This window comes from Notolepis coatsorum (genome assembly GCF_963971535.1).
Source record: "Notolepis coatsorum genome assembly, chromosome: 7".
NCBI lineage: Eukaryota > Metazoa > Chordata > Actinopteri > Aulopiformes > Paralepididae > Notolepis > Notolepis coatsorum.
Genome location: NC_140171.1, coordinates 114,146,411 through 114,172,026, shown reverse-complemented (window position 1 = coordinate 114,172,026; position 25,616 = coordinate 114,146,411). Strand labels below are relative to the sequence as shown.

At 42.1% G+C, this 25,616-nt stretch overlaps 1 protein-coding gene across 3 annotated transcripts in view; it reads left to right on the top strand.

Annotated features, from left to right (window-relative positions):
* The first annotated feature begins 1,594 nt into the window (after positions 1-1,594).
* Positions 1,595-25,616, top strand: part of LOC311231319 (SWI/SNF-related matrix-associated actin-dependent regulator of chromatin subfamily E member 1-like) — a 55,032-nt gene continuing 31,010 nt past the window's right edge. Inside the window, exons 1-6 of one of the 3 annotated variants that reach the window (XM_084317865.1) lie at positions 1,595-1,694; positions 2,457-2,508; positions 3,237-3,280; positions 3,994-4,098; positions 12,928-13,008; positions 23,485-23,616. In XM_084317865.1, the coding sequence (XP_084173991.1) occupies positions 2,502-2,508; positions 3,237-3,280; positions 3,994-4,098; positions 12,928-13,008; positions 23,485-23,616 (369 nt within the window). In that variant the 5' untranslated portion in view covers positions 1,595-1,694; positions 2,457-2,501. Of the gene's footprint in view, positions 1,695-2,368; positions 2,509-3,236; positions 3,281-3,993; positions 4,099-12,927; positions 13,009-23,484; positions 23,617-25,616 lie in introns of those variants that run through there. The other 2 variants (XM_084317866.1, XM_084317864.1) reach the window with 2 other exon arrangements.

Genomic DNA, 25,616 nt, shown 5'->3' with positions numbered 1-25,616 from the left:
TTTTTTTTAATTATTATTTCAAGTCTCACATATCTTATTTTGTATAGTTAGGTAAGCAAACCGTGTTTATCCAAACATCAGCATTCTGAACCGATCAAATCTTTATAAAATCACAACTGTGCCTTTTTGGAGCTAGCATGTGAATAGCTTCGAACAACAGGCATACCTCAAAGTTAAACACTGGTTAGACAGAATGGTAAATTCTCAAGGAATTTTTCCAAGGAATACCTCTGGAATGACAACATAATAATGTAAATACAGCTGCTTCTATAAATACCTACAGCGTCCACCACCAGAGTAAACTTTCAAGGCTGCTTAGTTCCACTGCTTGGGTCTATTTTGGTGAGCTCTACAGGCTTACGAAGAACTGGGCTTCAATCTGCATCGGAAGACACAAGGACAGCTCCACATGGATTCCTCCGCTTGATCCAAAACGCCACTGGCCCTTTCCTCCCTCTGGCCATCCAGAATCCCACAGCTGTGCCTGGGAGGCCCAGTATGTGTTAAGCCCACACTGTGTAGCCTATCCAGGCATGTGACCTCTACCCTACACCATCACAGGTGTGCAATGCCAAATGAGTTCCCACTCACATCTTGTCTAGAATCCCTTCTCTTCCCATTTCCATATTATATTTATGGCTACTTTGTTACAATGTGTGTGCGTGTGTGTGTGGATGCAGACAACAAACCACCACACTTTTGAGACAAGATCAGGACAAGTTGTAGCAACTAAATAGGACAGAGATCAAGTAGAAAATAAGATGATCTAAAGTCTACAAGGTAAACAGAAAAGGGGGTCACAAGGAACCAATTAACAAATCCAAAACAAGTGCGATTCAGGTTGAATGGACAGAGATGTAGGCTAAATCCCAGAGGCTTTGGATTGTTGTCATTAGGGAACACATCATTACAACTGTTGACATGTACAGCTCTCAAACAATGTGGGCAAGAATGCAGAGTATTTCAGTTCTACCAACAAGGGAGCCGTGAAAGGGTCAGCCTTGATTTTTTTTCAAAAAGCCTATTGGCCTGTGAAGCACAATGAATGCAGCTTGTGCTTTGGTGATATAACAAATCGTCTCAACTTCTCTATCATAGACTTGTGCTAGAATACCTTCCTGGAATAGAATGGGCAGAGAGTCAAACAGCTGCTGTTATACTGTTATTAATCTAGACTAATGACATTGACTGACAGGTCATTAGAGAGTTATTATTCAGGTAATAAATATGGGTCAACCCCCCCCCCCATTATATGAATGGTTAGTTATTACTTTGCCTTTTACACCCATTAATAAATCGTCCATGTTACTGCTTAGTACAGGCTATCATTTTGATTACTCATTCGAAATATGTAACAGTGATAACTAGATTCAACTGTTCCGTTGCAGTGTGGCATTTCTAATTACATTTTCATTTATCCTTAAAGAATAGGCCGTCTATTATTGTCATAACTAACACAGTAAACAGCTCAGAGCACGCACACACTCGGTGAGGCAAATAACAGCTGTAATGAGAAAAGGGTGGGGGTGCAACTCTGGAAGATTCTACTGGAATCTTATGAGTGGACCCCATTTCATTGGTTTATTGTGGGGACTGTTAGTGTTTCACCAGCTGAGCTATAGGTGGTGAGCTTACCCTATTGTAGCCACACAACGTAACGTTACACACTGTGGTGGGGGACAAAGGGTTTTGGGGTGAGTTTGATGATGGCCATCACTTTTTGGATACCTGCTTGCAAATAACAAACTATACCTATGGAGGTTTATGCATGAGTTTGATTTGAACTCACGTCATATGCTAATAATTTCTCAGGGATCATGCCATTTTTCCTTATCATTGAAGTAGCTAAGCTATAGCTCGCTAGTAACGTTAGACGTCAGTCAGTCTGCTGCTGGTAGTAAATACTTAGCTCATGTTCATTAGGTGGTGAGCCTGTTAGCCAACTTAGCATAGCATAGTTTCTAGCTAAAGAGCTGCTGGACATAACGTTCACTTGGCAGAGCGTCTGGAGCTACCGTCGGATAGCTAACAGTTGGCTACAACAACAGTCAGTCGGTCGTAACGTTAACGCGGACTATATGACGTGAATAATAGCTCGCTACTAGTCAACGTTACCGCATTCAAATGTAATACATCGAGTTTGTGCTAGATTAGGTTGCTAACGTTAGCTACCGATTTAACGTTAAGACAATGGTGATCATCGTTGACACCCTTCTTCTGACACGCGGCTAGCCAGCCGAATCCAGCACTGTGTTTACGTGATTGTTGAGAGAGAGCGAGAGAGAGAGAAACATAGCTACTAATGTCAGCTGTTAGCTCAGCCAGCTACATAACGTTAGCCCGTCTGACACTCATCATCATCATCGGATTATTTTTGTGCTGTCCCGAACGAACCATTCATCCCACCAGTACCCCATTAATTAAACACTATCCCTATTCAAATGTGTTTATTACAGACCCAAATTACAGGAATAGACTGATATCTCCTCCTCGCTGCAAGGATGTCAAGTAAGAATTTGATTGATTGAAAACTTTAATTAACAGATTGCAGAATGGGTACAGTACAGTACAGCTCAATACACACAATTGGGATGCAGACCAGAGAAAGACTTTCGTCTTGTTTACATCAGGGTCCCCCATTGCAATCGGATGACTTGTTGAATTGCATAGTTAACGTTACCCCATACATGATTGATTGATTGATTGATTGATTGATTGATTGAAAAGTTTATTAACAGATTGCAGAATGGGTACAGTACAGTACAGCTCAATACATACAATTGTTAAGGGGATGCAGACCAGAGAAATACTTTCGTCTTGTTTACATCAGGGTCCCCCATTTTCAATTCATCATAACATATATGACACACACGACATACAGACAGTACTGCTACATCTATACATTTATGACATTTATGACCAGATTTGCAAATACAGTACTGTTTGTGATACGAAAAGTGTCCAGCAGCTCAGCCATAAATCCTGATAAGTGATAACACATTCATTTGAACAAACAGCATTTGCATAACTAACTGAGTTCCTGTAATACAGGCCTACTTCGTAGAATGTCATTGATAATGGATTTGATTCATGCATACAATGTTTCATTCCTTTATGAAACTTCACCATCAAAGTAAATTGACTGAAGTTATGATTTCACCCTTTAAAAAAAAAAAAAACATTAAACCAAATGGATTAATGCTGATATTTGAATTCCACCTTTTCTTTCATAACAGAGAGGCCATCACATGCCCCTCCCCCTCCCCCAGCCCCTGCAACAGTAAGTATAACCAACGGCACCTGAGATAAATTAGGCATCTGAATTAATATCGATGTATTTACCATATTGTAAATCCTACCAAATGCAATCAACATTGTTTTTAAGCTGCGCCCCTTCAATACAAAATGCTAAAATCATGCTTTACTGTCAAACAGATGTTTGCCCCCCATTTCCCCAGGATGAATACAAGTGTTGCTTTGCTTTTCTCAGTTTCTCTCCTTTCATGGAGAGAGCAACACTGTACTTATTGTACTTATTTTTATGCCTATTATGCACATTCTAAGTTGCACTACTTTTTTTTGTCTTTTATATATAAGTATAAGTCTTTATTTGTCATTAACACACACACACATGCGATGGGCGACCCACAGGAACACACACACACACACGCACACGCACACGCACACACACACATTTTATGCCTATGTTAATTTTATGCTATTTGCTGTGGGGCACTTTGGGCTGCGGCCCATGTGTGAAAGGTGCTATATAGATAGTTATTATTTATTATTATTATATTGTCAAAAATGTATGCATTGAAATGTCGAGTCTCGACGATATTGAAAATGAGGGTGACCTCAATTGTCCTTTTTGAGAATAAATAAAGGTTTGAATAAATTAATTAATGGGTTTCTTTCATTTTTATTGTGGGCTTTTCCCCCTTCCTTCTTTTAATGGCATGTCTCACTTCTGTCTCAATTTGTTTCCATCAGCAAATGGCCAACACTCCTGGGTTTGTGGGGTACAACCCTTACAGCCACCTGGCCTACAACAACTACAGACTGGGAGGGAGTCAAGGCAGCAACAGTCGGGTAACGGTATGAATATTAACATAGAGAAGACAAGGTGATTGAAAATGACAGGCAGAAACAAACGGGAGGAAACAGCGTAAGTGTAGCAGTATTCAGGGACCTGTTCCACGAAGCAAGCTTATCAAATTACCCTGGCTTATTTCAGTTAGTCTGACTCATTCTCTGGTTTATTCTGTTCCACAAAGCAAGTTCAACATCGTTCAAGCTGTGTTACCGTGGCAACTTACACTTCAAAACTAACATGCCCTGAGGCAGACTGATTACTAGGCTAAGCCTCAGTCGACGCTTATATATGAGGGATATAATTTCAATCTATATTCATATTCAAATTCTTTATTGTAATGTATAATATAACCAATGGGGCATACAGACCCTCATCTGCACCTTTGTTTACACTGTTTATTTTTCTCATATTTCTATATTCAGATCAAACTTCATTGCCTATATTTATGTCTTTCTTCTATTACCCTGCCCATACCTGTACACATACCTCCCCTCCCCCATGCTGCTATGACGCCACAAATGTCCCCAACAGGATCAATAAAGGAATATATTATAGTTATCTTATCTTAAACTAGTTCTTGTAACACCGCTCTGAATGGAACACAAAGTTGTGCCATCCTACCGTTCATTCTTTGACTTTATGAACCTGTCTTACACTATCAAGAAAATAACGTGTAAAGTTAATAAAAAATAATACAAATGATATAATGATGATTAATCCAAAGCTCCTCTGCGCGGGAAGTCAGCTGTGCCAGTACCAGCAACATCACTTTGCAGCTACAAATATTAAATATAATGATGACATTGGACAGTAAACGTATCATCAAGGGGCTTATATATAAAATGCTTTATTCATATATACTAAACTATTTGATCTTGACTTGCTTTCACATTATTTCTGTGAATGTAGTTTTTTTAATACATTTTTTTAAACGTTCTTTAAATATTATGTAACAAGTGGTATATATATATATATTTTTTTTTTGCATGGTTTCATGTATGAGATATTTTAGCACTGCTTTTCAGTTCTTTATTAATATAATATTGTGGGAATAGATTAGGCCTCCAATATTTTACTATTTGTTTTACATTTTTTATTCAATATATCATGCATTCAATTCATCAGCAATTTGTTGCCAAGATTTCCCTCTCTTTTTTAATTATGGCTAGAAGATATCCACATTTTGTTGATTTGTCACTTTAAAAGTTGTTTATAAACCTCAACCTTACCTTGAAGTACTTAATTGTGGACGTAAGATGTTTTTCAGCATTTTTGTGTCCAGGATCTTTTGCCTGAAATCATGGCTTGATGACACACTGGAGTCATCCTTAGCATAGCCCCTCCCCTAACACTAGCAAAGTTAATGAAATAAAATCTAATGAATAAAATCTATTCTATTCTATTCTATTCTATTGCTAACTGTTTTATGTATGTGAATGTAAAATGCTAAAACAATTAGCGCCATACTCCAGGAGGTATAGTTAAATAAAAACACAGATTTAGGTAGTCTAACCTAGTTTGCTGGTTAGTCAATTAGTCAAACGTTCTAACCAAGTAGGGTCCATTTGATATAATTGGTAGTTTATAGCAAACATTTAGTGATTGAATGGAAAAATAAATGGCACTTCAGCTGAAAGGGAGCTGTCAATCTGACCGCACCCCCACAATCCAGATAAATGGTCTGAGCAGCCAGATGAGCTGCTTTTGAGTCAAAGTCAAGTTAAAGTCAAAGTCAACTTTATTGTCATTTCCCATAATGTGCAAGACATGCAGACAAATAAATTACGTTCCCCCCTTCCCACGGTGTATATAAAAGATCTCGACAATATAAACATAAAGTAACATATAGGACACAATATACAACACACAATATACAGGACTATATACAATATAAACAGTAGCTAAAATAAAAGAGGTAAAAGAACTTAGTGCAAATATTTTAGCAGCAGTTGTACATAGTCAAATTAAATAGCACTACTGATACTACTACTGAAGCTGGGTTTTGTAATAGTTATTAATATTATCATTCAGATGTAGCTGGGTGGCTAATAACGCCTTTTTCTGTGGTATGACAAACACATTTATTTTCACTTTACCACAACTTTAATTGGCTAAAATAAGCCAAAAATAGAGATAATTTTTTTGACATAAATAATATAATTTGTTTTATGTGATCATTGCTTTTGCTTTTTAAAATTATAATGCATTTCAACAAAATGCAAATACCTTCTAGCCAACACTACAACAACATTCATCATCATGATGAATCAATTCAAGATTTAAGATTCAAGAGTTTATTCATCACATACATACCAGGGCATACAGTGAAATGCGATTGGCCATGCCCGCTACGATTGTGCAATAAAACAATAGTAATAGTAGTAATAATAATAAGATAACTAGAATAGACATGATAAATAGACATGTTAATAAATCACTTAAAGGCACTGGATCCTATGTACACTCCTATACAATGTGCAGTTTTACTTCTATGTCCCTATGCTATACTTGCTGTTACTAACTATACTATGCAAAGTTCTTTTCTTAAAGTGCCCTTTTCCCCTTCCTTTAAAGCAGTGTTTCTCAAAGTGTGGGGCGCAGAGGCATGACAGGGGGGGCCTTGAGATAATAAAAAAACATTTTTTTTTTTTTTTTTTTTTTGATTACAGAAAATTATCACTAAAGTGCTATCTGTTGCCATATTTGGATACGTTTGACCATTTCTCAAAATCTGAAAATCATTATTTAATAAAACACAGAAAAGGATCACCAAGTTACTCTGGATAAAAAAAAACTTTACAGACAACATTGAGACAAAGCTTCCTGACACATCTCCATCCAAACTCTTGGAAGAACTCAGAGTGTGGTGCTGAGTACCAAGTATCTCATGATGCAGCAGTTAACACTTTAAGTGCCGAAAACGTGTTTAGGCGTCCTTCCCCGCCATGCTCAAGTTGCCGAGGACGCCGTAACTCGTCTTTAATATCAATATTTCAAAAATCTGTGATCGGAATCATATTTTCCATCCGCAGCCTTCACACACAGTTCTGAGCTCCTCTCAATCCTCTAGCGGTTCAAGAGCGCCATCTGGTGGCCGATCGGCAGAAGCGCCAAACAGGAAGTTATGTGGATGAAGTGCTGATCACCCATATTACTTCCGGGCACTCGCTATAGGTCCCGGGACTCCATCTTGATACACTGGACATCGATCAATTGCAAATAACTCGATAAACAACATGATTTGGACGTATATAGTATTATACAACCTGGAAATGGACCGGGTATTTCGACATCCCATAATGGAAAACTGTCTACCCCACGCTGATCGCCCAACGGCCCGCGGAGACTGGGGTGAGTTTTAGCGTGTAATATTACTGTGTTCGACACTAACTGCTATGATGAACATTTGACCCACATTAGATGAATGGTATAACGCTGCCCACGGAATTATAAACGCCCCCTCGCCCATCCGGTCAACATCAGATGACGTGTAGTAACTTCCAGAAGTCCGTCCAGTTGGATTTTTTTATATCGCGCCGATTGCTATCAAACTGTATTTGATCATCAATATAATGCATTTGGGGCTATAAATCACGTTCTGGAGAAAGCTGCAGAAAGAGATGAAAACATACTTATACTTTAGATCATATTTTAGTATGAATATGTGAATGAAAAAGTTTAACGTTCATACACCCTGAACAATACATATAGGACATTGAATGGGCCCTAATAATGGCAATTTAGCAATAGAATTTAAAAGGTTATAGCCCTGCAAAGAAGGGGAACTTCTCCATAGACAAATAGAGCTGGCAAGGGATGGTATATCATGAATTTAGCCTTAGGCAATCAAAGTGTTAAGGTGTTGATACCATTCAGCACCACATATCTGTGTGAAGCTGGCTTTTCATCCATGACAGCTCTGAAAACAAAATATAGGGCCAAGTTGAGCCTTGAGGATGACATGCGTGTTGTGTTGCCTTGTCAAAGACTGACAGCAATAAAGACTGTTTGCTTATTTCCTATGTTTGCTTTGTAAATTCCCAGTCACTGAGTGAAGATCTGCTGTTTTGCAAATATGTCAAAAACAGAGCGACAGCTGATGAGTTTTTCAAAATTATTGACAGTTACCTGACAGAACATGGACTGAAATGGGAGAACTGTGTGGGCTTTTGCTCTGACGGTGCGCAGGCCATGGCTGGGAAAAGGAGGGGGCTACAGGCGCTCATCAAGGGGGTCTCGCCAAACGCGCAATGAACGCACTGTAAATTCACAGAGAGGCGCCAGCGTCAAGACAGCTTAGCCCTGAGCTGAATGAGGTTTTGACAGAAGTTATAAACGTGGTAAATTTCATCAAAACCCGACCCCTGAAAGCGCGCCTGTTCTCTGCGCTGTGTGAGGAGATAGGAGCTGACCATTCTGCAGTGCTGTTGTGGTTCTCGCGAGGGAAGGTGTTGTCAATTTGAAAGGTCACGATATTGGTGTTATTTCAATAAATTTAAACATGGCCCATTTCATGACTATTTTGTTGGGGGGGGGGGGGGGGGGGGGGGCCCAAAATATTTTGGTCCGCAAAAAGGGGGGCCTGACAGAAAAAGTTTGAGAAGCACTGCTTTAAAGTGTCCTTTTCTTGCTGAGCCTTCCTGAAATGTGTGCCATTACAAGCTTCCCCTGCTGCCTCCCATCCCAGTGCAGACTAGTGAAGAGTCCATCTGTGTGTGTCCAAATGCTGCCTGCCTTTCAAAGTCTGCATTGCTGACAGCCACGCTGAGTAACCCATGCCATCAGTGTTGCCATGGCATCAGAGACTCACCACTTGGCACAGCTCTGGCCACTGCAGAGTAATTCAGTCGCTGCATGCAAGCTGTGGTCGGCTGATTCTGATAATGGCATTATGTCTCGCAGTGGGTACATCTCGGCTTAAGTCAGATTTTCTTTTTCTTCCAGTCAGTGCTGTTCCATCGTTGCTCTGTGGGATTCCTGACTGCTGGTTGGCCTCAAACTGTCTTTAATTAAAATTAAGTTAATTGAATTGACAAGAATTTACTTTGATGCATCATGTATTTGACTCAAAGCCTCTTTGTTTATGGCTTTATGCCTAATTACTCAACCATGCATGTGTGTAGTTTTTGCAGGGGAGTCTTTCTCAGTCCAGCCTATTTTGTGGAAAAGTGTGATAGAGTGGACTAGTCATAAAGTGTGATGCAGTGAACTAGTCATACAGTGTGATACAGTGGACTAGTCATAAAGTGTGATGTAGTGGACTAGTCATAAAGTTGATGCAGTGAACTAGTCATAAAGTGTGATGCAGTGGACTAGTCATACAGTGTGATGCAGTGGACTAGTCATACAGTGTGATGCAGTGGACTAGTCATAAAGTGTGATGCAGTGGACTAGTCATACAGTGTGATGCAGTGGACTAGTCATACAGTGTGATGCAGTGGACTAGTCATACAGTGTGATGCAGTGGACTAGTCATACAGTGTGATGCAGTGCACTAGTCATACAGTGTGATGCAGTGGACTAGTCATAAAGTGTGATGCAGTGGACTAGTCATACAGTGTGATGCAGTGGACTAGTCATACAGTGTGATGCAGTGCACTAGTCATACAGTGTGATGCAGTGGACTAGTCATAAAGTGTGATGCAGTGCACTAGTCATAAAGTGTGATACAGTGGACTAGTCATACAGTGTGATGCAGTGGACTAGTCATACAGTGTGATGCAGTGGACTAGTCATACAGTGTGATGCAGTGGACTAGTCATACAGTGTGATGCAGTGGACTAGTCATACAGTGTGATGCAGTGGACTAGTCATACAGTGTGATGCAGTGGACTAGTCATAAAGTGTGATGTAGTGGACTAGTCATACAGTGTGATGCAGTGGACTAGTCATAAAGTGTGATGTAGTGGACTAGTCATAAAGTGTGATGCAGTGGACTAGTCATAAAGTGTGATGCAGTGGACTAGTGGACTAGTCATAAAGTGTGATTAGGGGTGGAACGGTATGCATTCAAACCGTACACCGTTCGGCACAACCTCCACGGTTCGGGGCGTGTGTGTATTGTTCCGTTCAGGGGATGCGCAAAAAAATAAATCTTCACTTGGCACGGAGGCGGGAGAGGTGACGCGCCGGCTGCTGGCAGGTGCTAGTCAGTTTGTGGAAATGGCAAGCGCAATATAAATCGATCTTCATTACGTCTTTAAAAACATAGGCATTAACATTACATAGACATACACACATCTTGCCATAACGTTATCACATTTTGCCATAACGTTAGCACGGTTTGTGACACTACAAGTACATTGCACGTTGGTAGCCCGCCAGCTCCAATACAGCCAGTGAAATCATTATCAGACAGACATCAATGAAATGTTACCATAGCTAGCAGAGGAGAAAATGGGAGTCTGAGGCGGGATGTCGAAAGACAATGACGTTTATTCAACATTCAAGAAGGCTAGCATACAACTGTTTACTATTAACTCCAACCGGGACTATTGCCGCTTTTCAACTCGATTCGACTCTACTCAACTTCCACTGCAGGTAGAGTCGAGAACGAAGGTACCACACGCTAAATTGTCCGTGCAGACCCCCCAACCTGAACCCATAGACAGTTACGTGGGTGAATTACGTTAATCCACCACAGTTTCACAATTACTGTGTTGCACTCAATATTTAAATAATGTTAGTCTAAATAAATGTAGACAGACAATGTACGTATTTAAAAAATAGAATGAACAGAGCAGTGTTGTTTTGAAACAGTAGAGTGTGTGTGTGTTTGATTTATGCTGCATTTTATATTAATGGCCTAATTTGTTTGTTTATTTATTTTAAATAACACAGCCAGGGACACTTTTCCTTTTGATAAGAAATCCAGCCATATTCCTTTCATTGTATTTCAAATACTGCACTTTAATTTCAAGCGGAAAACCAATCTTTCCATTAACACATTGACCGCCAGCAGCAGGGAGCGCTGATCCCCCTTCATCGCCAGGTCTTTATTCAATGGATATAGTTTTAGACTGCGACATTTGCGAGTGCTTAAAATATATCTTATATTATATCTATGGGTCTAATAACGCCGTCGAGTCTCAGTGAGTTGCTTCCAGTCAACATGCCTGAGACAGATTGTTTTTTCATCCGTACATTTCCGTTTTATACCGTTTTGAATAGGGATGCACCGATCCGATATCGGTATCGGCAGCCGATATCAGTAAAATAGCTGGATCGGATATTGGTAATAAAAAAAATAATAATATCGTATTTTTATTTTATTAAAACAATTTTTTTTAATAATAAATAAAATAAGAAATAACCATTCAGTACATTTATATCTGTGTTAATTTGTTACATTTAGTTTCACTAAGTTAGGAAAGTAATGTTTTAAGTCAAGCCTGATGTTGCCTTGCACAAAAGAATGATCCCAGTCTCTTCCACACAGTAACAGTGAGGCATACAGTTTATTAATTGAATGAATAAAGTTTTCTTAAAAAAAAAAAAAGAATAAAAATGGATTAATTATTTTTTTTGTCTAACTTTTTTGGAGATTTTTTTTTGACAATGGTATCGGTATTGGCCGATACCCAAACCCAGGTATCGGTATCGGGACTGAAAAAGTCGGATCGGTGCATCCCTAGTTTTGAATAGAGTATGGTTTGGGTGCTTTTCAGTAATTCCAGGAAAAATACGAGAAAAAGGCATTTTACTGTAATCCAGTCATCACGTTGTAATTTTTCGGCTGATTATCTAATCATCTTGAAATCAACGCTAGATTATCATTATTATATCTCGTCCCGGCTCAGATCGGCTCCTAAAACACAATAGCTCCGCCTGGCAGTAGAGGGCGGTGTTGACCATCTGCCAGCTCAGACAGGGTCTGAAGGCTATACCAGAGGCTGCAGCTATGAATTATGAATAGATATAGCGAATAAACTAAATAACGATCCCAAAAACTAGTTAACTAGTTTCTGGCGCTGAACGCATGGCGGGCAATAACGAGTTAACTCGTTTCCGGCGCAGATTGTGTTAAGAACTGACGATCAGGGAATTTAAACATCGTTTTTTTGTGCTATTTTAAAGAAAGGAAAGTCTAGTGCTGGTTGAGCATATGCATACTTTATGTTGATGGCCTTTGTCTATAATGTGGCCACAAAAGTAGAAAGGTTTAATTATTTTGTTTGTTTGCACTAAGTTAATACTTTGACAAATGTTCGGTCTTTGTGTGCCAAACATTATTTAAGGCAAACCGCTGTAAACTTTTTTTTTCCAAATAAATGAGAAACATGTTTAAATTTTTTCAATAAAAAACAACGTATACTGAACCGAACCGAAAACCGTGACCCCAAAACCGTGATAGTAGTAGTAGTAGTAGTTTATTTTTTCAGTCATCATCTCACACAATACAATATACACCATAATTTATCAATATTTGATTTTTACAGTGACTGAAAAGGTACAGACTGAAGCATAGTGCTTATATGTGCCTGTCCTATATTCTTACAAAAAAATAAAAAAAATTTAGACTCCAAAACAGTATTATAAAGAAAAAAAAAGCAAGCAAAACAGTATTATTCACCCTTGTAGTTTTCAAAATTAGCTTTACAAAAATGTAGATTTCAAAACGGTATTCTAAAAGAAAAAAAGAAAACAAAACAGTGTTATTCACCCTTGTAGTTTTCAAAAATAGCTTTACACACCTTTTTCTTGATACGAACCGAACCGTGGATTTTGTGAACTGTTCCACCCCTAAGTGTGATGCAGTGGACTAGTCATAAAGTGTGATGCAGTGGACTAGTCGTTCAACAGTGCCCTATGATGACTTCTCTTCTCCCTAGAATTCGCCTGGAATAAATATTCCAAAGCCGCCCAAGCCACCTGATAAGCCGCTGATGCCGTACATGAGATATAGTCGAAAAGTAAGTGCACGACTTATGCTTTTTCTTTTTGTAACATAACATGACTTTATTCCAAGACACAGGTGATTTGCTGTACCTTCTTATTAAGATGATCAATCGGCACTCCTTAACTCAATCCCCACCAACAACGTTTATATACGTGTTTGGCCGACAACCGTTGAACGCCAACCATGCATACGTTATTTGGTCCGTTTTCCTTTTTTCCGATTTTAATATTCGATTCAATGTCACGGACCTGTATGTTGCCGTTAAAAGGCATACTGGGACCCGAGGGTGCAGTACCAGCCAGATCCTGCCAGGTGGCAGTATCGAGAGTGCAGTAAACCCTGTTCCAGACCCTGTGTTACACTCAAATGTCTCCGGGCGCTATATTTAGACTGAGCCGAGTGAATCGCTTCATCCGACCACTTCGAAACGCATCTGGCACACTCGATCCATAAGTTGTGCCAAATTATGTCCAGGACCAGATGGACACCAATACTGGAAATCACGATCAGACAATTGGAATATTCTTTTTGGAATACCCCCGACCAGAGGTAACGACTATTTGACATCAATTTCAGCTTGATCCAACAATGGTTTCATATCGATCCATTTTTGATCCCCATTTTCTATTTTTCTCCCATCCCAATTTCGTATTATCCAATTCTTCCCTCCCCTGTCTTGGACGTTGCTAGACTATGCCTCCCACAGGTCGGTTGTAGTGAGGACAGAAGCCTTGCATCACGTGTCCCCTCCGGTACACGAGGAGGCAGCCTGTCGCATCTTTTCACCGCAGCAGCTCGAACTCTCAGTGACGAGGAGTAACGCGTGGGAGGCTCACCCTGCCCCTGTTACTTCCTGCTTCCACCGCACCGGCGTCACCAAACCGACCTGTAGGAGTCGCTGTCCACAACGTCAAATCCCCACCCACCGGCTTTCCCACCCTCTAACACTTGCCAATTGTGTTAGTATGAACGACCGGCCAGCCGGTAACAACGTCGAGATCTGGGCTCGAACCCAGCGTCTCCTGCGTTAGAGGCGAGCGCCTTGCCCACTGCGCCAATCAGCCGACCTTGGAGTGTTTTTGGAGCAGTAATTCCTAGAACGTGAGTTATAGGCCCCGACGCATATTACACATAATCGATTGGCGTTTCGTTCCTATACACGCTATATTAAACAATTCAAATGCATATGCTCGGTATACATTATGCTCCATCATGCGTGAAGGAAAGGGGGGGGGGGGGGGGCAGTCTCGCCACTAATGCAGGAGATGCTGGGTTCGAGCCCAGCTCTCGGCATTGCTACCAGCTTGGCTGGTCGTTCATACTAATACAATTGGCAGTATTAGGGGGTGGGAAGCTGGTGGGTGGGGATCGGACGTTGTGGACAGCGACTCCTACAGGTCGGTTGGTGCGCCTGCGCAGTAGAATCAGGAAGCAACGGGGGCGGCGTGTCCCTCCCACGCAGACCCCCGCCGCTGAGAGATCGCGCTGTGCAGGTGAAAAGATGCGATGGCTGCCTCCTCGAGTACCGGAGGGGACACGTGATGCAAGGCTTCGTCCACATTGCTGCCGGCCTGTGGGAGGCATGGCCTAACAGCGTTCGAGACAGGGGAGGGTAGAATTGGACGATACGAAATTGGGATGGGAGAAAAATAGAAAATGGGAGATCGTTTATGATTCCTTGATTGTCAGTAACGGCTTTCCTTAGTAAGACATCATGAAATAAATGGACAATTGAGCTGGAATTAACGTTAGATTCCTCTTACCTGTGGCCGATGCGTCTGGAGAAAAAAAAATCCAATTATTTGACGTCGATCTGCTAGATTTATTTTCCGTTTGTATGACGCAATAAACGCAGAAAGCATATTGATTCTTGCGTCTCGAAAGCGATCAAATGCACTCGAGTGTTTGTCTTGATCAACATAACAAGATATCTTTGCCGGAGGATTTCCCCTGATGCACAGAGCGGCACATCCGGTTTAGAGTGGAGTGCAACTCGCCCGAAATCCACCAGGCGGCGGTATTGAGGCGTTGAAATATCAGACAGGGTCCAGCTGGCTCCCGGAGCCTTCCTGGATGAATTATGAATGCCAATAGCGAATAAAGGAAATAACGATCATAAAAACGAGTTAACTCGTTGTTGGCATTATTAGATTGGCGGGCAATAACGAGTAAACTCGTTTTTGGCGCAGGATGTGTTAAGGTTCAAACTATATGTTTTCATATGCACTGGATATCATGGACTGAATATCTTCTTTGTTGACACAACATTCAAGTCTTTTTCTTTTTTTTTTGTATTTTGTGCCCTAAACTACTAATCATCATCATCACTAAAACAATTGTCAAAGTTTATCTCTTCGATCTCCATCTCTTCCTCCGCTTCATCCCACTCGTACTCTCCATCCTCCTCATCCATGTTATTTTTTGCGTAATCTGCCTCCTTATCAAAAGCTTCTTGCTCTTCTGACTCCACTTTCTGGGCCAGTACCTCAACAAGAGAAGGACAGAGGATGGGGTGAACCGTCCAGACAGGTTCTAACACCTCCTCATCCATTGTTTTTCCCAGTCCATACTTTGATCATAGGCTTTGGGCCTCTTGAATATTGGCTGTTCTGCTCTTTTGTAGCAGGTGACTCTGAAGTTGCCTCGCTGTACATGTGGGATGAGACAGACCTTGGGGGGAGGCAGGCGTTCAATGTCTACTTTGGAGTTTGCATCCAGGACTTTATCAGCACCCATAATTTTCTGCAGCATCTTGGCTCACACAGCATCAACTGACTTCATCCAACCATGGCCATCCATAATGCATGTGAAGGACTCCATCTCCTGTTGGAGCTCATCTGTTACCAGCGACAATGCGCCAAGCTGACTAAAAGCCTTCTGGAATCTAGGGTTCTTCTGCAGATTATTCAATGGATTCACCTGTCTCTTTCCTTTGAAAGCGCTGGCACAGTCATCCCCAGAAAAGTCATAGTATCCCAGCAGAGTGCTGCAGAGACTCAGCCAGTTTGGACACATGTATTAGCTTGCAGTGCCAGTGCCATGGTCCAGCAGGTATCTGGAGAGGTTGGTCATGCTGACATGGTAGATGAGGATCATCAGTATATAGAGGTTGGTCATGCTGATATGGTAGAGGAGGATCACCAGTTTGATTGATTGATGGAACATTTTATTAACAGATTGCAGAATGGGTACAATACAGTACAGCTCAATAACACAATTGTTAACACTTTGAGTGCCAAGGGTCCGGAACCCCGTTGCGTGCCAACACCCACTTCAATGATAGAGCTCTCATATTTGCGAACGCATAAACTATATCTTAAATTATGGCTATGTGTATAATATGGCCGTCGCTTATCAATGTTTGCAGTCAACATTGTCGAAACGGATTGTTTTTTAATCGGTTCATTTCCGTTTTATACCATTTTGAAAAACGCTTGTTTCTTAAAAGTTTCTGAACATTTCAGAAGATTCTGTGATAATCGCCCTTTACTGGAATATACTGGAATACACAAAAAACGTTGTCATTTTTCGGCCTATTTATGAATCGTTTTCAAATAAACGCTAGATTATCGATAGTATGTGTACTTATGCACGCTAGGGAAGTGGGCTGAAAAATAGATTATCTTATTTCCTGATCAGCACACACACACACACATACACACATAGGGCCGATGTTGATATATCTGAAAAAAGCTCTGATTATCCCAAGACTGGTAAAATAAATTCCTTACCTCAGATCAGATGTTCTCCAAAATGATTATTCCAATTCCTGATCGCCATTCCAAATATCGATCGTGTTTATTGATCCAACGCTGGGTACTGGAAACACACATTATCCGCTGTTCTGGTGGTTGGCGATGACTTCGATCGTCTCGGGTTACTTGTCTGACAAGTAAAATGTGGAAGCAGGACTTTTTTTTCTTCATGCGTTTCATTCAATCCAATCCAAAGGGGTGCAGTACCATCCGGAGAGACGATAGGGGGCGGTATTTTCCCAATGGAGCTCAGAGAGAGTTCCAGTGGTAACGTGAGGCTAGATTGATGAAATATGAATGGAAATCGCTAATAAAAAAAAACGATCAAAAACGAGATCTCTCGTCTCTGGCACTCAACGGTTGGCATCAACTAATGAGAAATCTCGTCGTTGGCACTCAAAGTGTTAAGGGGATGCAGACCAGAGAAAGACTTTCGTCTTGTTTACATCAGGGTCCCCCATGTTCAATTCATCATAATTTTCAATTTATCATAAAATTAATATAATATATATAAAGTATATAAAGGTTGGTCATGCTGACATGGTAGAGGAGGATCATCAGTATATAGAGAGGTTGGTCATGCTGGTAGAGGATGATCATCAGTATATAGAGAGGTTGGTTATGCTGGTAGAGGATGATCATCAGTATATGAGAGGTTGGTCATGCTGGTAGAGGAGGATCATCAGTATATAGAGGTTGGTCATGCTGACATGGTAGAGGAGGATCATCAGTATATAGAGGTTGGTCATGCTGACATGGTAGAGGAGGATCATCAGTATATAGAGGTTGGTCATGGTTAGGGATGGGTACCTTTCACATTTGAACCGATACGGTACCGGTACCTGTGAATCGATACCGGTACCCAACGGTACCTTTTTTCGGTACTTTAGTCTCAAAAAATTAAATGTACCTACATCAGTCGTAAAAAAAAAATCCAAACTTCAAATAACTACAATTTCGACAGTTTTCGGCTTGCCATTGCTCCGACTGCTTTGTTGTTGAATCAAGTCAAATCCTAGGTAAGCATATATTGTGCGTGTGAACGTTGACATGAAAAGAAAAAAGGTAAACAAATTTAAAATAATTTTTTTCCTCCCCCCCCCGGTATCTCACTTGAATCGATACTCGGTAGTACCGATGTGTTTCGGTTCGGTACCTCAAAAGTACAGAATTCGGTACCCATCCCTAGACATGGTAGAGGAGGATCAGCAGTATCTGGAGATGTTGGTCATGCTGACATGGTAGAGGAGGATCATCAGTATATAGAGAGGTTGGTCATGCTGGTAGAGGAGGATCATCATTATAGAGAGGTTGGTCATGCTGACATGGTAGAGGAGGATCATCAGTATATAGAGAGGTTGGTCATGCTGGTAGAGGAGGATCATCATTATAGAGAGGTTGGTCATGCTGACATGGTAGAGGAGGATCATCAGTATATTATAGAGATTGGTCATGCTGACATGGTAGAGGAGGATCATCAGTATATAGAGAGGTTGGTCATGCTGACATGGTAGAGGAGGATCATCAGTATATGAGAGGTTGGTCATGCTGACATGGTAGAGGAGGATCATCAGTATATGGAGATGTTGGTCATGCTGACATGGTAGAGGAGGATCATCATTATATTATAGAGGTTGGTCATGCTGACATGGTAGAGGAGGATCATCAGTATATAGAGAGGTTGGTCATGCTGACATGGTAGAGGAGGATCATCAGTATATTATAGAGGTTGGTCATGCTGGTAGAGGATCATCAGTATATGGAGAGGTTGGTCATGCTGACATGGTAGAGGAGGATCATCAGTATATTATAGAGGTTGGTCATGCTGACATAGTAGAGGAGGATCATCAGTATATAGAGAGGTTGGTCATGCTGACATGGTAGAGGAGGATCATCAGTATATAGAGAGGTTGGTCATGCTGGTAGAGGAGGATCATCAGTATATAGAGGTTGGTCATGCTGACATGGTAGAGGAGGATCATCAGTATATAGAGAGGTTGGTCATGCTGGTAGAGGAGGATCATCAGTATATAGAGAGGTTGGTCATGCTGACATGGTAGAGGAGGATCATCAGTATATAGAGAGGTTGGTCATGCTGACATGGTAGAGGAGGATCATCAGTGTATGGAGAGGTTGGTTATGTTGACATGGTAGAGGAGGATCACCAGTATATGGAGAGGTTGGTCATGCTGGTAGAGGCTCATCAGTAATAAGAGAGGTTGGTCATGCTGACATGGTAGAGGAGGATCACCAGTATATAGAGATTCAGATTCAGATTCAGATTTCTTTATTCACCATATTGTACAGGTACAAATGGAACATGATTTGACGTTTCAGTGCATGATTGATTTGTTCACAAATAGGAACAACAAAATAATAATAATGATAAATAAATAAGTGCAAAACAGGACGGAACAGTGAGACAACAGTAAGACAGTAAAGTGCAGTGGTAGGGGACATGGATACAGTACAGCACAGTTCAAGTCCAGAGGTCCAGCCCTAGCAGCTCGCCATAGAGGGGGGGAGGGGGGAGAGCAGGGTGACACCTGACTCATTTACCAGGCGAGCTGCTGAGGGGAAGAAGCTGAGTCTATGGCAGGACTTTAATGTCTTGGGCAGCCGTAGCCGCCTGCCGTGGGGGAGCATAATGAAGAGGTCGTGACCCGGGTGGGCGGGGTCTGCCATGATCTTCCTTGCCCTCCTCAAGGCCCTGGTGGAATGTAGGGACTCGAGGGAAGGAAGGGGGCAGCCGATCACCCTCTCCGCTGATCGTATCACCCGCTGCAGCTTGGCCTTGTCCCTGACCGTGGCTGCAGGTGATGATGGAGAGGGTGAGGATGGACTGGATGATGGCAGTGTAGAACTGGAACATCATAGTCCTCGGCAGCCTGAACTTCCTCAGCTGACGTAGGAAGAACATCCTCTTCCGGGCCTTTTTATTGAGAGCGATGGTGTTCAGCTCCCATCTCAGGTCCCGGGAGAGTGTCATGCCGAGGAAGCAGCAGGACTCCACAGAGGCCACCGGGGTGCCTCCCAGAATGATCGGGGTGGGGGGGGGGGCTGCCTTCCGCCGGAAGTCCACTACCATCTCCACTGTTTTCTGGGCATTGAGGTCCAGGTTGTTGCAGCTGCACCAGCTCAGCAGCCTCTCGATCTCCCTCCTGTAGGCGGACTCGTCCCCCCTGGATACGAGACCCACCAGGGTGGTGTCGTCCGCAAACTTCAGGAGTTTGACCGAGGGGTGCAGAGAGACGCAGCTGTTGGTGTACAGGGAGAATAGTAGTGGGGACAGAACGCAGCCCTGTGGGGAGCCAGTGCTGATGGACTTGGGATCGGAGATGTTAATTCCCAACTTCAGCCGCTGTGACCTGTTAGTCAGGAAGTCCATGATCCACCTGCAGGTAGAGTCCGGCACCTGCAGCAGGGACATCTGATGCTCCAGGATGTCGGGAGGATCGTGTTGAAGGCCGAGCTGAAGTCCACCAACAGAATCCTGGCGCCGCGTAGGTCCCTGCAGTGTCCAGGTGTTCCAGGACATAATTCAGAGCCATGTTCACAGCATCGTCCGTGGAAGATGTTGGTCATGCTGACATGGTAGAGGAGGATCATCAGTATATAGAGATTCAGATTCAGATTCAGATTTCTTTATTCACCATATTGTACAGGTACAAATGGAACATGATTTGACGTTTCAGTGCATGATTGATTTGTTCACAAATAGGAACAACAAAATAATAATAATGATAAATAAATAAGTGCAAAACAGGACGGAACAGTGAGACAACAGTAAGACAGTAAAGTGCAGTGGTAGGGGACATGGATACAGTACAGCACAGTTCAAGTCCAGAGGTCCAGCCCTAGCAGCTCGCCATAGAGGGGGGGAGGGGGGAGAGCAGGGTGACACCTGACTCATTTACCAGGCGAGCTGCTGAGGGGAAGAAGCTGAGTCTATGGCAGGACTTTAATGTCTTGGGCAGCCGTAGCCGCCTGCCGTGGGGGAGCATAATGAAGAGGTCGTGACCCGGGTGGGCGGGGTCTGCCATGATCTTCCTTGCCCTCCTCAAGGCCCTGGTGGAATGTAGGGACTCGAGGGAAGGAAGGGGGCAGCCGATCACCCTCTCCGCTGATCGTATCACCCGCTGCAGCTTGGCCTTGTCCCTGACCGTGGCTGCAGGTGATGATGGAGAGGGTGAGGATGGACTGGATGATGGCAGTGTAGAACTGGAACATCATAGTCCTCGGCAGCCTGAACTTCCTCAGCTGACGTAGGAAGAACATCCTCTTCCGGGCCTTTTTATTGAGAGCGATGGTGTTCAGCTCCCATCTCAGGTCCCGGGAGAGTGTCATGCCGAGGAAGCAGCAGGACTCCACAGAGGCCACCGGGGTGCCTCCCAGAATGATCGGGGTGGGGGGGGGGGCTGCCTTCCGCCGGAAGTCCACTACCATCTCCACTGTTTTCTGGGCATTGAGGTCCAGGTTGTTGCAGCTGCACCAGCTCAGCAGCCTCTCGATCTCCCTCCTGTAGGCGGACTCGTCCCCCCTGGATACGAGACCCACCAGGGTGGTGTCGTCCGCAAACTTCAGGAGTTTGACCGAGGGGTGCAGAGAGACGCAGCTGTTGGTGTACAGGGAGAATAGTAGTGGGGACAGAACGCAGCCCTGTGGGGAGCCAGTGCTGATGGACTTGGGATCGGAGATGTTAATTCCCAACTTCAGCCGCTGTGACCTGTTAGTCAGGAAGTCCATGATCCACCTGCAGGTAGAGTCCGGCACCTGCAGCAGGGACATCTGATGCTCCAGGATGTCGGGAGGATCGTGTTGAAGGCCGAGCTGAAGTCCACCAACAGAATCCTGGCGCCGCGTAGGTCCCTGCAGTGTCCAGGTGTTCCAGGACATAATTCAGAGCCATGTTCACAGCATCGTCCGTGGAAGATGTTGGTCATGCTGACATGGTAGAGGAGGATCATCAGTATATAGAGGTTGGTCATGCTGACATGGTAGAGGAGGATCATCAGTATATAGAGAGGTTGGTCATGCTGGTAGAGGAGGATCATCATTCTTTGTCTTGGCAAAAAAGCCATCGGGAGAGCCAAGTGCATGATGTGAGAGGGGGTAATGCATGAGTTCTTGGAGGCTGATGGGCATATCCAGATCCAAAGTAGACCTTGAACGCCTGCCTCCTCCCAAGGTCTGTCTCATCCCACATGTACAGCGAGTCAACTTCAGAGTTGCCTGCTACAAAAGAGCAGACCAGCCAATATTTGAGAGGCCCAAACCCTATGATCAGGATATGGGCTGGGAGAAGATGATGGATGAGGGGGTGTTAGAGCCTGTCTGGATGGTTGGACCCATCCTCCCTCCTTCTCTTGTTGTGGTACTGGCTCAGAAAGCGGAGTCAGAAGAGCAAGAAGCTCTTAATAAGAAGGCAGATTATGCAAAACGTAACATGGCTGAGGAGGATGGAGAATACGAGTGTGATAAGGAGGAGGAAGAGATGGAGATTGGAGAGATAGACTTTGACAATCTCTTTGGCGATGATGATCATGATGATGATTATTAGTTTAAGTTTGAATGTTGTGCCAACAGAGAAGATGTACTGTAATAGTACTTTGTTTGAACCTTAACAAAACATATTTCACTGGATTTCAAATTGTATAGGAAAATGTGGTCATTTTTGTCTATGTAGGACAAATTTGTCTTTTCACATTCGTCTTCCACTTTTGTCCATGTTTACACAAAATCTACAATATTTAGGGCATAACGGCATGGAGACAATCTTTATTACAATATTATTTTTCAATATTAACCTAAATCGATCCTGTCCAATGCACTACATTTGAGTAAAAATGGAAAATAGAGATGTGATATATGTTTTCTTGCTTTTTATGTCCTGACATTTAACCAAGATGTGTTTTGAATCTTAAAAATAACAATTGTACTGAATTCCTTCGGTCAAACTTGTTTGGGAAAATGTTTTAATTTGTCTCTATATGTTGTTAACTTCAAAAGTTATGCTGTTTTCTTTTTCTTATTTTTCAGGTTTTGGTTCAGGATAGGTGTAATAAAGGGTTAAAAATAAACCCCATGGGACATTATTTCAACCTGTTACCTGTCAGAATCTTAAAATACACATTTCAAGGATTAAGAAAAAACAGGTGGTGAAAAAAAATCCACCCTATTCAGGTGGACCTATGTTTCCATCTAGACTAATATATATACATATATGTGTGTGTTTCATTACATGTATATATACATACATACCAATTATTCGCCTGCTCTATTCTCCATCCATCTATCATCCATTGTACCACTATAATATGGGCTGTTCAAAGGGAGATCCCCAACTTGGATGTCGGTGATAATATTATTATCACCGACATCCAAGTTGGGGATCTCTCTTTGAACAGCCCACCTGAGGTTTCTCTCCTCCACGCCGCCTGTTGTGCTTTTTTTCTCCTATTGCTAGGTTTTTAGTGAGTCGTTCCTCTTCATTGGTGAAAGTCTGAGAGTGTCGCATATTTGGATTTTATGGTGTTTTTTTGTTTTTGATCTTTTGTGATGTTTCTTTTTGACTTGTACAAGAAGACTTGTACAGCCCATGGGGGCTATTCCATGTGATCTCGGGCTTTACAAATACATTTGATTTGATTTGTCTCTGCCGAGAGATAACCTTTTATAGCCCCTGCAACACAACCCAACCCAACCCCACGGCCATGTCTGGTTTTCATCACCAGGTTTGGGATCAAGTAAAGGCTTCCAATCCTGAGCTGAAGCTATGGGAAATCGGGAAGATAATCGGCGGTATGTGGAGGGACCTCACTGATGAGGAGAAACAGGATTATTTGAATGACTACGAAGCAGAGAAGGTTGGTTGTTTTCCAAAGGGTGTTTTTAATGGAGGTGGGGGGGGGGGGGGGTTCTGACGGGTGACCAGTAAGATGTGTCTCCTACAGTCGTGGGCAGTGGTGGAAGAAGTACACAGTTCCTTTACTTAAGTAAAAGTAGAAATACCCAGATAAATGAGTACTCTGGTAAAAGTAAAAGCCCCCATTTAAATTCTACTTAAGTAAAACTAGAGAAGTATTTGCTATTGAATGTACTTCAAGTACTTCAAGAAGTATCTCAATTAAAAGTACGCATTCTACATGACGTTTGTGTATTCCAGTGCTTGGGATCCATTGACCTCTAAAAGTTATGTTAAAGTGGTATGTGGTCCAGTTATGCTGCTCTGATTAAAGGTTATGTCAAAGTGGTGTGTGGTCCAGTTATGCTGCTCTGGTTATGTCTGTGAAAGTACCCAATCTTGCTAAATCTTTTTCTTCAAAGTAACTAGTAACTGATGGGTTCAGATAAATGTAGTGGAGTAAAAAGTACAATATTTCCTTTGAAATGTAGTGGAGTAAAAGTATAAAGTTCCTCTAAAATGAAAATACTCATGTAAAGTAGGGCTGGGCGATATGGCCTCTAAATGATATCGCAATATTTTTTGGCCATATCACGATTAGGGGTGGGAATCACCAGTTTCATCATGATACGATACGATATCGATTCTTTGGACAACGATACGATATTTGCCGATATCACAAAGTCTCTCACGATACGATACGATTAGATTCAGGTGCCTGCGATCGATATGAGATGATATCATATGCCCATTTAACACAATCAGTAACATTTAGATCAACAAAAAAAAGGTAATGAAAATATCATTTGACATTTGTATTTTTGAGCTCTTCCAGACATTTAAAGGAAAATCAATCTATTGTTTTTAATACAAATAGACCTCCTGTTCACTGTAAAGTGCCACGTTTTTATATATTGAGCTTTAAACTTTAAGCTACATTTTTTGGAACTCAAAACTCACAACCTCCCTCTCCCAAACCGTTCCTACAACAATTTGTTGATGTTGCATGATCATGTATAGGCCTACATTTATTATGTATTATATTGTTTATGTTTAAATAACATTTAAACATCAAACTCCTCTGACCTCATCTGGTCTTTCCAAAGACGCGCGCACACACACACACAGAAAGGGAGAATGCTATGCTGTAACGTCTACACACACGGAGCTACTGCTGTTGTTCTTGGGCGGATATGAGACTCGCCACAGGATTTTCAAAATAAGAGTATCGATATGAATCGATCTTATTACATCACATCGATCCGATTCGATTGTTGATAATTACATCGATGTATCGATCTGGATCGATGTATCGTCCCACCCCTAATCACGATACACGATATATATCGTGATATTTTGACATTTCCTCTAAAGCACTTAAAAATGCTTGATTTAACCCTTTGATGCATACAGTCACGCCAATATGATGATTATAATAAGTCCCTGCAACATATGTTTGCATTATTAAACCATGAAGATGCTTTAAAAAATTATTTAATGAAAATGTACTAAGAGTAGTCTACTGACGCACTAATAAAGACAATTTATATAAAAACTCTTGGGTGCCTAAGACTTTTGCACAGTACTGTGTTGTTTTCTATCCACTTTAGCCAAACACACACACACACACGCACGCACGCACGCACGCACGCACGCACGCACGCACGCACGCACGCACGCACGCACGCACGCACGCACGCACGCACACACACACACACACACACACACACACACACACACACACACACACACACACACACACACACACACACACACACACACACACACACACACACACACACACACACACACACACACACACACACACACACATATATATATATATTAGGGTTGACCCCTATTAGTCGACTAATCGGTCGAAAGGAGAAGTAGTCGACTGCCAACATCTTAGTCAAAACAAGAAAAAAAAGAATATATACATATATTTTTGATCATTCTTTC